Source organism: Telmatherina bonti, assembly GCF_933228915.1.
Source record: "Telmatherina bonti genome assembly, chromosome: 4".
NCBI classification, from domain to species: Eukaryota; Metazoa; Chordata; class Actinopteri; order Atheriniformes; family Telmatherinidae; genus Telmatherina; species Telmatherina bonti.
The window spans coordinates 32,675,549-32,690,801 of NC_136622.1; the positions used below are offsets into that span (position 1 = coordinate 32,675,549).

General features: G+C 39.4%; 1 protein-coding gene across 1 annotated transcript; it reads left to right on the forward strand.

Moving 5' to 3' along the window:
- The first annotated feature begins 1,800 nt into the window (after positions 1-1,800).
- Positions 1,801-13,855, forward strand: pou6f1 (POU class 6 homeobox 1). Its single transcript, XM_079239276.1, has 11 exons — positions 1,801-1,847; positions 2,318-2,410; positions 3,339-3,516; positions 3,624-3,760; positions 3,848-4,073; positions 6,169-6,413; positions 6,533-6,661; positions 10,413-10,646; positions 10,879-11,014; positions 11,099-11,267; positions 13,457-13,855. The coding sequence occupies exons 2-11, from the start codon at positions 2,357-2,359 to the stop codon at positions 13,797-13,799; spliced, it is 1,851 nt and encodes a 616-aa protein (XP_079095402.1). The 5' UTR covers positions 1,801-1,847; positions 2,318-2,356; the 3' UTR covers positions 13,800-13,855.
- The last annotated feature ends 1,398 nt before the right edge of the window (positions 13,856-15,253 follow it).

Consider the following 15,253-nt stretch of genomic DNA (forward strand, 5'->3'; position numbering starts at 1 on the left):
ACGTTAAACTAACATATTACCTATTCACGCAAACTCGATGAAAAGTAATATTTTGTCATTGGATATTGTGCAATGTTGATAATACTGATATGAGAGATGCCAAGTTTTTGACAAGGGCTTGTTCAGTCATTGAATAGTCCAAGGTGGAAAAGCTTTGTGTACATGAATATTTATACATTAAAGTGCCCCAAGTACTCTCAAGCAGCTAAATGGGTATTTGGATTTTGACAAGTAAAATGCTAGAAATGATTTAATACAAATATAAATGAATGATTTTTCATTTTGTCAACAACACAACACAGCACCATAATTTCACGCTGCCTAAAAAGTGTTTTTAATGTCCACCCTGATATAAAATAATCAAATTTCTAACTTTTTGCTCCATCAATATAAAAGCAACATTGACAATTATATTGTAAATTTGAAATACAACCAAGTTTGTTTTTTTGTTTTTTTTTTCAAAATTAGTGCAACCCCAAGTTTCTTTATTGGACAAAAATCAAGACATAAAGAAGAAATGAAAATAACAAATAAGTAAGTGTATGGAAATAATAATGATCGTCACGTTCTGCTGATTTTTCATTTTGTCAACAACACAACACACCACCATAATTTCAACCTGCCAAAAAAAAGTTTTTAATGACCACATCAATATAAAATAATCAAATTTCTAACTTTTTGCTCCATCAATATAAAGACAATACTTTTAATTATATTTTAAATTTGAAAAACAACAAAGTTTTTTTTTTTTTTTTTTAAAGTAATGCAACCCCAAATTTCAAATAAAGAAGAAATGAAAATAACAAATAGGGAAGTGTATTGTAAAAATAATTATCCTCACGTTCTGTTCAGAAACGTGCAGACCTAAAAAAGCAACCCCCCCCCCCCCCCCCCTTTTTTTTTTTTTTAACCAAAACACTTGTAAACTTTCTTCTAGCATCATTGCATTTACTTTGCAAAATTCCAATTTTATATATTTATTATATAATCCTTAGAGGAGACTGTCTTGTATTAAATGCACCACAACAATGCCAGGAAACTGTCAGTGAAGGGGTCTCTGCATATGTTTCCCTCCTGCTCAGCCTCTCTGCGAGCTGCGTCCCCTTTAAGAGAACCATGGCACCGCTCGAGCCGAGGCAGACATTTTTCAATGCAAGATTTTTTTCTTGCATAAATTATGTTCATGACGTAGTGCAAAAGGACAATTTTCAGGCAATTTTACCCGACTTTACAGCTGAAACAGGACTCTGTGAGACACCTCAAGGATTTTTGACTGTGTGAACAGTTGCAGAAAGGGCATCGTCATTAAATATTAAGAGAGAGGAGATCCTAACGTTGCAGCCCTCCTTATCAATGCAAATAGCTCTTTTGTGTGCGGTCACAGCGCCTGTCTGGGAGCTGAGATGAATTTCTAATTATGTGTGACTGACACAAACTGTGACAAGGAGCCTTTTAAAGCACGGAGATTAAGAGAAATAAGCTGCATTTCTGCGGTAAGTTGCAGATGATAAGAGGACCGTGTGCTCGCTCGCTCCTCGCGCGGAGCAGCGAAATGGCGAGAGGAAATGACTTTTGGTTAATATGCAATGCTCGTAATTAGCATAATTTATATATTTATGATAAAGAGAAGGAAATACATAATATTCGGTCTCTCGGCACGGGTTGCGGTGGTTTCAGTCGGCTGTGCTGGGTGTTTGTACTGAAAAGTGGCCGACGAGGAGAGACTTTTATTGGGCAGGATGGGGGTGGGGTGCCCATCAACACCCGCTGAAGTTTTGACAGATCCTCGGTTCTCACGAGGCCTGGCTGCAGGAAATGCATCATCTGGAGTCTCTTTGGTGTCTCTGGTGAATTTGTAACCACTTGGTTTACACGTGCGGAGTGTTTTATTATTATTTTTTGTTTATTTATTTATTGTTTTTTTTCAGCTTAAGTGCAGCATTGTACGGCCTGTTTAAAGGCCCCCTTCAAATAGTCTGACCTTAGCATGACAAAAATAGCCCTGAATAAAAATAAATCTCTTCCATGTTGCTCTGTTTGAGCAAAAGTTGTCCCTAAATTGTAAATACTTTGACATAACATGAAGAAACTTGGCACTTTAAAAAAATAAATAAATAAATGTTTTATGGCTGTAACACAAATTATTCGTGGGATAGGGGTTCATTAATAGTGCTTGTTTTCCCAGAATGCAAAAGTTGTTCCTAAAATGTAAATACTATGAAATAACATGAAGAAACTTGACACTTTTTATGTTTTATGGCTGTAACACAAATTATTCGTGGGATAGGGGTTCATTAATAGTGCTTGTTTTACCCAGAATGCCAGGAAGACAGCCAGAGTGGAGGTGCAGCGAGCCATGAACTCCCAGGATCTACCTGCCAAAGATGCCCCGCTTACAGTCAATGAGCAGGTAACCTTCAACTTCACACCAGAGAGCTCTGAAAGGCCTTCTCCAATATAACAGTGAGCCAAGCCTGACACTGACAACTTGTACCGTCCCAATCTTCATTTCCATCTCACCCCTCATGTCCCAGTTGCAATGCAGAAGATGAACTGGTGTGCAGCAGTCCGTTGAGATCTGGACACTTCTGTGCTTTACTGCTGAATAATGCCTGCTGCTCTGTGCATGGGAGAGTTTCCCATCTTTAAACAGCAATGCTTAATAATTAATTGGGATTTTTCTCTCTAGTAAATTCCTGTGTAGAGACAGTCAGTAAACCTAAACAATGTTCTCGTGGATGCACTGAGCTGAGCTTGGACATGGCGTTGCTTGAGCTGCTTGTTGGCTGATGTACTCTCATCATTGTTTGGTGTACTCCTGCGCTTTTCAAGTGTTTTTTGTGTGTGTGTGTGTGTGTGTGTGTGTGTGTGTGTGTGTGTGTGTGTGTGTGTGTGTGTGTCATCGGTCCTAACATGTGCTTGGCTTCTCTGTTCTCCTTAGCCATTCACTGTCTGACAGCAGAAGTCTTTTTTCAGCCATTTAAACCCTGCACTTTGAAATTCCCTGCCAGAGACCACAGGTATGCATCATCCTCTATTCCTGCACTGTGTCTCTGCACCCTGCCCTCCAGCCCAGGTTGTCATGCTGCCTCTCTGCTAGGTCTTTCATTATTCCATAACGTGAATCATAAACTTAGTATCAGATCAACTGCATGCTATTAAAGGGTGGGGAAAAATAAAAAAGCAGACCCTCTGGTCATCGGTCATGTGAGACACATAGTACATTGTTTCACAAGGTTTTAATTAGCCAATAAAACAAACATGTTTATAATTTATCACATCTTTGGCAGATTATTTTGCATTTAAGCCATCTCAGAATTTGCTCCTGATCACCACAGGTTATTGTCATGTCTGGCCATGAGACTATTCGGGTACTAGAAGTAGAAGTCGATGCATCGGTAGCGGATGGAAAGCGTGAAGGGAAAGCTGAGGAGGGGGTGGTTGAGGCTACGGAGCAATCCGAAGCCAGCAGCACCCAGAACAGCCCCACGGTACCCCAGAGCGCTGGGAAAACAGGTAAATCATAAGAAGATACATTCTGTGCAGGGTGGACTCGTTGTCAAATGTTAATAAGAAAAGAAAAACTTGGTCAGTAACAGTCAGCGTTTGCTGTCCCCCTGCAGTGGTGCTTGAGCAGCAGGTGTTGCCTGTAGAAGCTCAGGCTCCGGCTGTCGAAACGCTGACTCCCGCTGCTCCCATCAGCGTGGCCCTAACCCAGCCACAGGCTGCCTTGCCCCTCGCTGTACAAGGCTGTCCACAGGTACTGACTTTACACACTGCCTACGCTTTCCTTACTCATCTCTATCCATTAACTGAGGAAATTCTCTGCTGTACTGTGCTACACTAGGTGCTGACGCAGGAAAGTCTGGCCTCTCTGATGACTGGTATGATGGCCCAGACAGGGTCACTAGGCCAGCCTCTTCTCATCCCTCTCAATATGGCAGGCTCCATTGGTGGCCAGGGTGGTTTAGCTGTTCTCACTTTGCCTACCACCAGCGTAGCAACTCTCCCTGGTCTGGCAGCAGCTAACCCAGCTGGAAACCTCCTCAAACTGCCCTTTGCTGGCCTTCAAGGTAAAACACAACATGGATAGATCTGATTTTATTTCGATAGTTTTAATTTTTTTTTTATTAAATGGTTTTAGATGTCTGAATTTTTTTTTTTTTTTTTTTAAAGTTTTCCTAATGTATGTTATTTATTCTGTTCCTTTTTAACCCCCCACAATGTGGCACTTTGGTCAACATTATTGTTTTTTAAAGTGCCTTATAAATAAAGTTGTATAATAATAATAATACTACATTCTATTTGTTGGGCGACACTAATGGGGTCACCTTACATCACACATGATAAAAATGCATTAAAACAAGTTGAAAAGTTATTAACTTTCCCTCCTTATGATAAGCAGGCTCTTCAGATAGGCATGGTGACAGCTAAAAAACTAATTTTTATTGAACTGGAAGTCTCCAACCCCCCCATGTTTTAATGAGATGGTATCTGTCTCCAGGAGGGAACAGATTCGTTTTAGCAGGCGACATTAACAAATTTACTATCAGAAGGTGTGGAAGCCTTTTTTAGCTTTACTAGATGAGACCGGAACATCTACATCTGATAAGGTTTACATGTAAAGTTATCCAGGGTCTTTTTTTTTTTTTTAAACTGTATATGAACATCAAAACAATCCTCTCAGGGTTTTTTGTTTTTTTTGTTAGTGTGTGTGTGTGTGTGTGCTTGGTTGTTTTGATTATGTGTGTTATTGTTGTACTTTTTCTTGCTTTAATATCAGATTTTCCATACCCCTGATATTTATGTTTCGCTTTCTAACGTAGGTAATGTCAAATGGGGCATGATTATAATGTATGATGTAACTATGTTCACTGTAAAAAAATAAAATAAAAAAAACAAGTTGAAAACAACAAGCATTAAAACAGACATTAAAAGACAGTGCAGTTATAGGTGAAGTGAGCGGGCTTGTCTAAACAGATGAGTTTTGAGTCTGGATTTGAAGTCTGTGAGTGAGTCTGCTCTAAGGAGCAGAACGGCTGAATGCTCTGCTACCTATAGCGATGAGTCAGGAAGGAGGGAGAGAGAGGAGAGAGGAGGAAGAGCGGAGGGAGCGGACAGGTGAGCTGATTTGAATAAGGTCAGTCAGGTATGGAGGGGTGAGGCTGTGGAAGGCTTTGAATGTGAGGAACAGGATTTTGTAGAGGATGCGGTGTGAGATGGAGAGGGGAGCGGTTGGAGGACCGGTGTGATGTGGTTTTATGGAGGTGTGTGTGTGTGATGATAATGCGGGCAGCAGAGTTTTGGACCAGTTGTAGTTTATGTAGTTTAAAGGGAGTTGCAGTCGTCAAGGCGAGCGGAGACGAGGCTGTGGACCAGAACAGAGGTGGAGTGAGGAGTGAGAGAGGAACGGAGGCCGTGGATGTTACGGAGGTGAAAATAGGCGGAGCGGATGATGTTGTCAATGCGCGAGGTGAAGGAGAGAGAACTGTGGAGGATGACACCCAGACTCTTTACCTGAGGGGAGGGGGAGACGGAGGCACCGGCGATGGAAATGGAAAATAGTTTGATTTTGTTGAGGGTGGATTTGGTGCCAACGAGTAGGAGTGGATGTCGTCTTTTCTGCTTGATAAAGACTTTTAAAGATTTTTTTTCTTCATTCATATGAGTACATTAGTGACCGTGTTCATTGTGGAAGCACAATGTGAGTTTAAAAGTTATTAACTTCATCACATATAGCAGTGGTTCCCCCTTTCATCAATGACAACAATGTCAAGCCCCCCCCCCCCCCCCCCCCCCCCCCCCCATTTATTTGTATACAGAATGAAAAGTCCCCAAGTGGTATTGTAATTTGTTTGGCTTCGTACTTCATAATATTAGAATAAAAATATTAATACATGCTAAAGACTGTGGTCTCTTCATCATCTATCATTGATTATTACTATAACTTGACTGTTACTGGTCAAGCAGGAGCAGATATGCTGCATCATATTTTCTTCTCTTTTGTTGGTACTTGAAGTCTCTCTTGTTGAGTTATCATCAATCCTCATTGGTAATTTTACAAACTTGTCCAATGCCAAAACTCCCAAGTTTCATTTAGCCTTGCTGCGCCCCCCCCCAGTTGTGATTTGGGAACCACTGAGTCATGTTGCATTTTGTCTTCCTCAGCTGCAACAGTCCTGAACTCGGTCCAGACACAGCTGCAGACAAACGCGCAGACAATGTTCCAGCCTCAAACAGCCTCCATCCAGCCGGTGCAGACTGCTGTGCAGCAGGTGACACCTCAGCCAGCACAGGTCACCAACGCTCAGGTAGCAACAGCGCAAGCGACCTTGGCCGCCTCCGCCATCTCTCAGCCCAGCATATCTGTGGCAGCGCTCCAGACAGCGGGACTGTCCATCAACCCTGCCATTGTAAGACCTCTCAGATCCTCCTCTGTTCATGCATCTCTTTGCTACTGACAGTTTTTCCTGCAGGTAATGATTTTATTTTCCTTTTGCTTTGCAAACATTGCTGCTGTCTTCCTCTCAAGATTAATGCGGCTTCTTTGGGAGCGCAACCCCAGTTCCTCAGTTCTCTCACATCGACTCCCATCCTCAGCAGCGCCATGTCCGGCATGGCTGGCATCACCAGCCAGATCATCACAAATGCCCAGGGACAGGTAGGTCCCATAAAATGCTAAATAATGGAAATATGATGTAATTTGTTATCTATTTCTCCCTTTCCTATCTGCCTCCTGTTAACTTTACACAAAGACCTAAAGCAAGATTAGAAGACGACGTCAAATTCCTTTCCAACAACAGCGTTGCCTCTTTAGCAATCATCAAAAAAGTAAATAAGAGCATTGATATCATCGAAAACATCGAAATTGACTTGTGTTGATTAGTCATTGCTCTTATTCTAAGGACAAGCCAGTTTTTTTGTTTGGTTAAAAACAGGCTGCAGCTTCTAAATAACATTTTCTTTTCTTCTTTAAACCAAGTTTCCTGTCCAGCATCATAGCAAGCAGAAAGGAGGCCTTGTTACTGTGTTGTGACAAACAAAAGAAGCTTTATGGATATAAGCCCCTCTTGATAATTAAGTATTATATAAGTATTATATAAAATGAAGTGTTCTTTATTTTTAAATGTGCATATTAATGCTAGACCTGACAATGGGGATGAGAGGAAAACAAGGAAGAGAGTAAACAGAAGCTAAAAATAGAGTGAAGATAAATGGAGACAAGGATGCACTGATAACATTTTTAAATGAACAAGTCTCAGACAGTTTCTTTAAAAAGTCTCCTCTCATGGCTGCATTATGTGGTCTTCCCACAAATACAGCTCAGTGATGCTTTGCTGCTGCTTGTATTTTCATTATAATGCTGTAAGAATTAGCTGCAACAAATAAAACACCTACTAGATGTTGTTCTTTTTGTGAAAGCAGAGCTGTTCTGATATGTCTGAGTATGCAAACAGGACCTCTGTTGCAACATGTTGAAACGATTAATCACTGGTTTTAAGATATTCCTAACAGCTTTTCTCATAAACTACATGATATTTTTACAGGTCAAAACGGTAATTACAAACATTCACAAAAACGTTTTCATATCTTATAAATATTATTTGTTTATATATAAATGTAAAATCACGTGTAAGGTATGTAAAAATGATTAAAGTTTTAGGTAGGTAGGTGCAATTTGCAGTCTGTCAGCCGAAGTTCCTGGTAATTGTGATTTTTGTTGATGAGTTTTGTGGAAATCTGCAAAAATAAATTTAGTTTCACATAGCTGTGATGTAATTATAAGGCTGTCAATTTTAGATATCCAAAGTGAAAACCAATCTGGTAATTTGTAGTCTGACTTTGCAAATGAAATATTAGTTAATCAGAAACATGGTTAAATAGGAGATTTTTTAGGCCAAAGGGTTGCTGCCCATTGAGAACAGCCACACCTGAGAAAGGGAGCTAAACTGGCCCATATACTGCAGAATATCTGGGATACAGCCATGGTACCAGAAATACTACTGTCATCTCTCACACTCAGGGATCCCATGCAGCCCTGAGTCTTAAAATAATGCATGAAATTTTTATTTGAATCATTTCAGAAAACCAAAGTTTTTATTCTTTTCCCTTCAGCTCTCTTGTAGGTGCTCCTGATGTTTCTCTGCTCTGTTTGCCTCTAAAGGCCGTAGGACACTCTGTTGGGATTCTGTGCAGGTGGTTGTCTGGTGAATCTGTTTGGATTAAATGACCCATTGCCTCATATGTGGTGTATCTTTATCTCCTCTTTCTTTTCTCTAGTTTTATTGCTCTTCTAGTCAGGTCCAACGAAAGTATGTCAATTCTGAAATATTATTCTATAACCAGCCAGCAGATGCTTTTTTCCAAAGCAACTTATGAGACGAGTTATCAGTTAAGTATAGAAATGGCTTAACATGCAGGTTTTGTGGGTGGGAAGAAGCTGGACGCACACCGTCCCTGTGTATGCGTCAAACCAACGCATACACAGGGAGAACATCCAGACTCCACACAGAAAGACCACCGTTTGAACCTTCCTGTAGATGAGGCTCCAACCAGCGACCTTCTTGCTGTAAGGCCACTGTGCTAACCACTTAGCCACCATAGAATTTATTTATTCTAAATAAATAAGGATAATAATAAAAACTGTGATTATAAAGAGGAATCATACCCATAAAGCTCCCCGTTTGTGTGGCACAACAAGCTGCCAGCCTTCATTCTGCCTGCTGCGATGCAGGACAGGACAAAACCAAAACCAACAAAAAAGAGGGATAAAAAAAAAGAACAACATGAATAAAAATCTGAATTTCTCAGAATGGATTGATCAAACAAGCAGAGTTCTTTTCATAAAGATATTATAAGTGTGTGTACTCTGAGCACACACATGGTGGTTGTACCTCAGATAACAGAATAGGATGCCCTCTGAATACAAGCTTCGTGGTTCACATCACAACCTTTTCGTTCACCAAGGTGTTTTAGAAAAACCTCCCAGTTACATCTCCCATGTTTCACAAAACTATCAGCCAATAGGCGAAATGTGCACTGTGGTCATTTAACTATTTAATCTTTTATGACTGATTCATCAGAGACGAAAAAATATGGTGAAAACAAAATGTAATGTTTATTAAATGAGTTGAGGGAATGTAATAAGAGTATTTTTTTTACACAAATTAGTTTATTTCCTCTTTGGGGACAGATATTTTTTCCTTTCAGCAGTTCTTATTGCTTTACATTTATATTTATTCAGCTGTAAGTGATTTCTATCTGCTACAGTGCCTGGAAGTAGGATATTTTGGCACAAATTTGACAGGACTACATTGTGCTAAGTTGGATTCATTGGCATTTAAATGTAAATACCAATAAATAAATAAACTTCTAAATGATTGTCAAAGAAATCTGTAGAGTCTGGAAAAGTATGACATTTTAAAATGGAAATGTGTAGAAATCCTTCACATCCTTTAGGTTGGACCTGTTTATGCCAGGTCAGGAGAAACTAATCGAGTCAAAGCAGACATTAGATACAAAATATAAAATCCTGAAAAAGAGGAATGCTGGAGTGGAAAAGGTCAGATTAAAAAAAAAAACAAAAAACTCTGAGATGCTGTGAAATGTTGTAATCTAAAAAATGATGACAAAGTCCATCACTTTTGTTTTGGGGAAAATAAAACCAAAAACATTGGTTTAACATGTGAATCCTCAGACCTGGACCCTGACACTGGTCCCAGTGTCCTGCAGCTGGAAGAGACATCCTTACTGCAACACACTGGACTCAAATCAGGAGGTTCTTAGCAGACTTGTGCACAAGTCTGAGTCAGGTCTGTTGCAGCAGGGAAACTTGTAAAACCTGCAGGACACTGACCCCTGGAAGACCCGGATTGTGGGTCCCTGCTTCACAGGAGTGTTAAACTCAGTTACATCCACTTTCTCTATAATGTTGACTAAAATAAAGAGATTCTGTTGGGATTCTTGTGGGAAGATTATACCTAAAGGTGAATCTCTGTGGTTTATGTGCCCCATCACAACAAAACAGAACCGCCTATGTTTGCTGAATAAACCCAACCAGCCAGTAATCTATGGGTTTTGTCTTGCTTATACAAAACACCATCACAGTATGTAACCATGTGCAAACTGGCAAATATCTGGGCTTGTTCAGACAGAAGCTGACAGTCCAACGCCGCAGAATAATGTTTGTAATTCTGAAGTGTTTGCAGTGCTTTTCCAGGATAACAATGAAACTGAGATTTACCAGAACACAGAGTTTCCTTACAGCCCGTTTGGCTTGCAAGACTGAGCTTGCATGGAAGGATCTCTGCCGGCTACATCCAACAGATGCTCTGTCAGACTGGCGGCGTCTGCTCTGGGTTTAAAATAGATTTTTTTGTGTGTATTTGCTTTTCTTTGAACAATACTTGTAGGTCATAGGGACCCTGCCGTTGTTTGTGAACCCAGCCTCTCTGGCCGGAGGGGCTGCAGCTTCCACCCTCCCTCTTCAGGGTCTGCAGGTCCAGACGGTTGCCCCACAGCTGCTGCTCAACACCCAGGGTCAAATCATTGCCACTGTGGGAAACGGACCTGCTGCTGTTGCCACTTCTGCCGCGGTGTTGCCTAAAATGACTGCTCCTCCGACTCTTAACAAATCCAGCACACCGGTAGGAGGACAAGAACTCAGTTCAACATTACTGTGATGTTAAATAAAAAATAAAAAATAAAAACACTTATTACTGCATCTATACTTGAAATAAACCACACAAAAATTCTCAGGTAACTTATAAACTGCAAGCTTTTCTTGAACATGTTTATCGGTTATGCACATCATTTTGGCATTTGGACAACATTTGGTCGTTACATTTAAGTTTTTTTTTGTTTTTTTTTTCTTGCCAGGCTTCGGTAACAAGTGTCACCCAGTCACCAGTTGTCATTGCACCGCAGCCGTCTTTACTGAAGGCTGCGACCACGCTATCCTCCACAACGCCTGTCACCTGTGGAGACATGGCAAAAGTGGGGCAGCTTGTCAACAGTAAGTTCTCCTGCTTCTCCTCCCTACAGCATAGATATATTTAAAGTTGGTTGATATTTTTAACAGGAATCTACACAATTGCAGAACCCCAGCAGACGGTGAGTAGCGAGGAAGGCATTAATCTGGAGGAAATTCGCGAGTTTGCCAAGAATTTCAAGATCCGCCGGCTGTCCCTGGGACTTACTCAGACACAAGTAGGGCAGGCCCTTACTGCGACTGAGGGTCCGGCCTACAGCCAGTCGGCTATTTGCAGGTAAACCACTCTGCTAGTCCTTCTGCCTTCCATTTTGAACTCTTTTTCTTTCTTTCTTCTTTTTCCTGTAAAAAGACATGAAAATACAAGTTCATTTTGTAAAACAGCGGCGATGCATCTGGCAGATCTTCTTCATATATTGACGTATTGTAGCAGGGAAAGGTACAGATGGAACGTGACTGATGGCTCTGGTCCATAGAGAGGTGAACTTCTCCTGTGAGACAGCATGAATAACACCCAGCATGGGCTTTTCCAACTTCACCACTTCAAACATTGTTTTCCTCTGAAAAAGGTCAAGAACCTCAATGCTAATCATTTTAAATCCTGATGCATATGCTGCAAGACTTTTATATGACCTGCCATCATGCTCAGACATACTGGGATATTAAATATGAACATTTTTATGCAGGTAATTATTGGAGTTATGAACACATAAACATAACCCCACACAGATGCTTAAATAGCTACAGACAACGTAGTTATAATGAATTTAATGGAGTTTAAGGTGCCATCTGAATATAAAACCAATGGACTTTTCACCTTCTTGAGATAAACTTAAGACATTTATTCATTTTTAAGACATTTATTTATTTCTCACATGGTCATACAAAAGGTTAAAACAATACTTTACAGCACAGAAACAAGACAATACAGAGCACCATGCTCGAAAAGGAGCAGGAAAATGAAAAGAGATAAACTAATTGGAGGAAAAAAAGGAGATTATTCCTCGGGGCATCGTGGGCTCAATATGAAGTCAGAAAGATTTAGCAGTTTTCAATAAAGGTTTCCAAATAAAATCAGAGTTTACATTTGTAAATCAATGTTTTTGTTCATCTTGCAAAAAGAATGACTAATGTCCACCTTCAGCGGTGCAGAGCTTCCTGCTCTCTGATTGAACAGTTTGATTATTTATCATCCAATCAGGTAGATAAAGACACGGACAGCATTTTTCACAAATGCAAGTCTTTTTTTTTTTTTTCTTTTTTTAGTCTTACAGATCCTTTTTGCACATTTATTAACTATTATTAGCAGATTTTTTCCCCCTTTTTTCAGAAACCCAAATTATTTGCAAATAATGTACCGCTGCATTTTTTTAATTTTTAATTTTATATTGAGCTCAGAGGCCATCCCTGATATTTCAGATGTGTAAAGGGTCTGTTCAGAAGTGTATGGTCTGCAAATCCCACAGATCAATATTTCTTTCATAATATACCACAGGAGACTTGGCAAATGAAGGGAAACATTTGACGGTTTCATAAAAAATACTGGCTCATCTATATTTCTACATGTCTTCTCTGATGTATGTTGTGTTTCACGAAGCACCAAAGGTTTTTTAGAAGGTAGCGGTCCAGCACCCAGACTCTTCTAACCCACAGCCATGCTCTTGTAATAGATGTTGTCTTCGATTTGGCATTTTCTTCCTGTAATATGAATGGCCTACAGGATTCATGATGTGTTTCCAGATGTGCAGGTTGCTCGTTCTATAGGCTTCAATGCACCCATGTATTATCAGAGATGTAGGTGTTGAACTGATGGCCGGTAAAAAGATAGATGTTCATTTACACAATTTATATGAAAATAATCCATTTTTATTTCACAGTTTATAGAAACGTTTTTTTTTTTTCTTTGCTTCTGAGAGACTCTGCCTCTGTGGAGTGCTCTTTTTATACCCAAACACATTCTCAAGCTCTTTCCAGGTATTTAAATCAGTGTTTCTTAATCCTGGTCCTCGAGGCGCACTGCCCTGCACGTGTCATAGGTAACCCTACTTTAACACACCTGACTCAAATCAATGGCTCGTTTTCAGCAGTTAAGTTAATCTGCATCTGTTGTACTGGAATTGGTAGGAACTAAAACATGTAAGGCATCCGTGGACCAGGATGAAGAAACACTGGTTTAAATGGTTAAATAGTTCCTGCATGTTTTTTAAAAAATATGTTTTAGTAACAGATTTTTTTCCAATATTTTGTTGGAAATTAAAGATGGTTAAATCATATTTTTCATAAGTAGTAAAATATCTCATTTGCAATATATTGCATGTCTTCAATGTGTTTTTATGAATAAAATATGGGTTTATGAGCGTTTTACAGAGTGCTAACTTTGCCAAACTTGTAATTCTTAATTATTAGGTTTAGCTATGATGTATATTGTGTCTGAATGGAAAAGTTGACACATTTTTAATGTTGCAGATTTGAAAAGCTGGATATTACCCCTAAGAGTGCTCAGAAGCTGAAGCCGGTGTTGGAAAAGTGGCTGGCCGAAGCTGAACATTGGAACCAGAAGGGCCAGCAGAATCTCATGGAGTTTGTCGGTGGTGAACCTTCCAAAAAACGCAAGCGGCGCACGAGTTTCACACCGCAGGCAATAGAAGTTCTTAACTCTTACTTTGAGAAGAACGCTCTGCCCACAGGCCAGGAGATCACAGAGATTGCCCGTGAACTAAACTACGACAGAGAGGTTGTGCGGGTATGGTTCTGCAACCGGCGGCAGACACTTAAGAACACAAGCAAGATCAATGTCTTCCAGGTTTAGTAGCGACCTAATTTCGGGAGAGTTCTCCCCTCCTCTTTTGTCCTTTTGGGAATTTGAACGTCTAACGCAACGGCATACACGTGGATTGTGCTCTGAATTTATCCTCATTAAGGTTGAAGGAAAATACAGTTTTGAGGAAAATGAAGGTAATAATGTGTTATGAAAGAGTTTAAAAGATTTATGAGGCTGCGTCTGTGAATACTACTTCTGTTTGGTGCATACTAAGTCAAACTGCATGGTCCTTTTATCTCATATAGTTATGATAAAATGTCATGTTTAAGACATTAATGAACTTTTATATAAGTGGTTTTATAAGCTAACTCTTTTTGACTTATTTTAAGTGGCTGTGCATTAAGTCACATTGATTTTTGGTCACACGTATGCCATTCTGTGTCAGTGACTGACATGCTGATATTTGACAAATAAGCTTTTGGCCATAATGGTAAATGGCTCCTTTATGCTGTATCTACATGGTATCCGTCATGGAGAGCAGCTTTACAAACATAAATACATTTCTATAAAACAGTAACTTTAATCTTAATGATTTGGTTTAAGATGTCCAGCTGTTATTTTTGTTTTTAATTGACCCCAATACTGGCCCCAGTGTTTTGGGACAATCATTACTTTGGTATTTCTTAATGGATAATCACTAAAATTAACTTAAAATCGTACTTTTCCAGGTGTGTAAATTTGGTCACACCAAATGTAGGTTAGGAAGGTCATAGTTTATGCTGCATGGATAACAAGTTCCCCTTTAACTAAAACTATAAGTCACGCTGTTGTCTAAGGTGCCACATTTATTCATTTTAAATTTAGATGAAGTTTGGTTTATTTGTGAGTAACTTGTACAAATATTGATAATGTCACACATGGTTGACACATAATTTGCGTGAATTCACCAGTTTATCTTGTTTTCATCCTTTCTCTTACATGTGCTTGTGATACTCTGAGATTTTTTTTTTTTTTTCATTATTATTATTATTATTTTGTTTGCTGCATTGGCTGTTTTTCTTAATAACTGAACTATATTTTTGCTACATTTTCCATATTGAGTTTGTTTTTAAATAGGTGCTGAATTGGCCTGTCATGTAGTTGATCTTTTATGTATTCTCATTTCTTTTTAAATATTAGTGCCAGATTGTTTATACATTCTTATTAATACCTAAATCTAATAAGCCAATTTAATGAATCCTCAGATATATTTAATTGTTCTGCATAGGAAAGAAGTTTGTGAATTATTGTCCTTTTACTTTCAGTGGGGCTGAGTTAGCGGACAGTCTGCGTATGCACAATGAAGTTATTTTCTGTAGGAAAAACTTTGGCAAATTTCTGTCCTTTTGCCACTATTTCAAGATCTGTTTGCACTTTAGTGACAGCAGGGAAAGTGGAAAGTTTGAGTGGTTTGGGTACAGTCCAGGTTTCAGTTTTGTTTCATGACAGAGATTTAAATATTT

Coding starts and splice junctions, on each gene's coding strand:
- pou6f1 (XM_079239276.1), top strand. CDS start 2,357: ATGAACTCCCAGGATCTACCTGCCAAAGATGCCCCGCTTACAGTCAAT. Junction 2,411..3,338: donor CGCTTACAGTCAATGAGCAG/GTAACCTTCAAC, acceptor TGATCACCACAG/GTTATTGTCATGTCTGGCCA. Junction 6,662..10,412: donor TCACAAATGCCCAGGGACAG/GTAGGTCCCATA, acceptor CAATACTTGTAG/GTCATAGGGACCCTGCCGTT.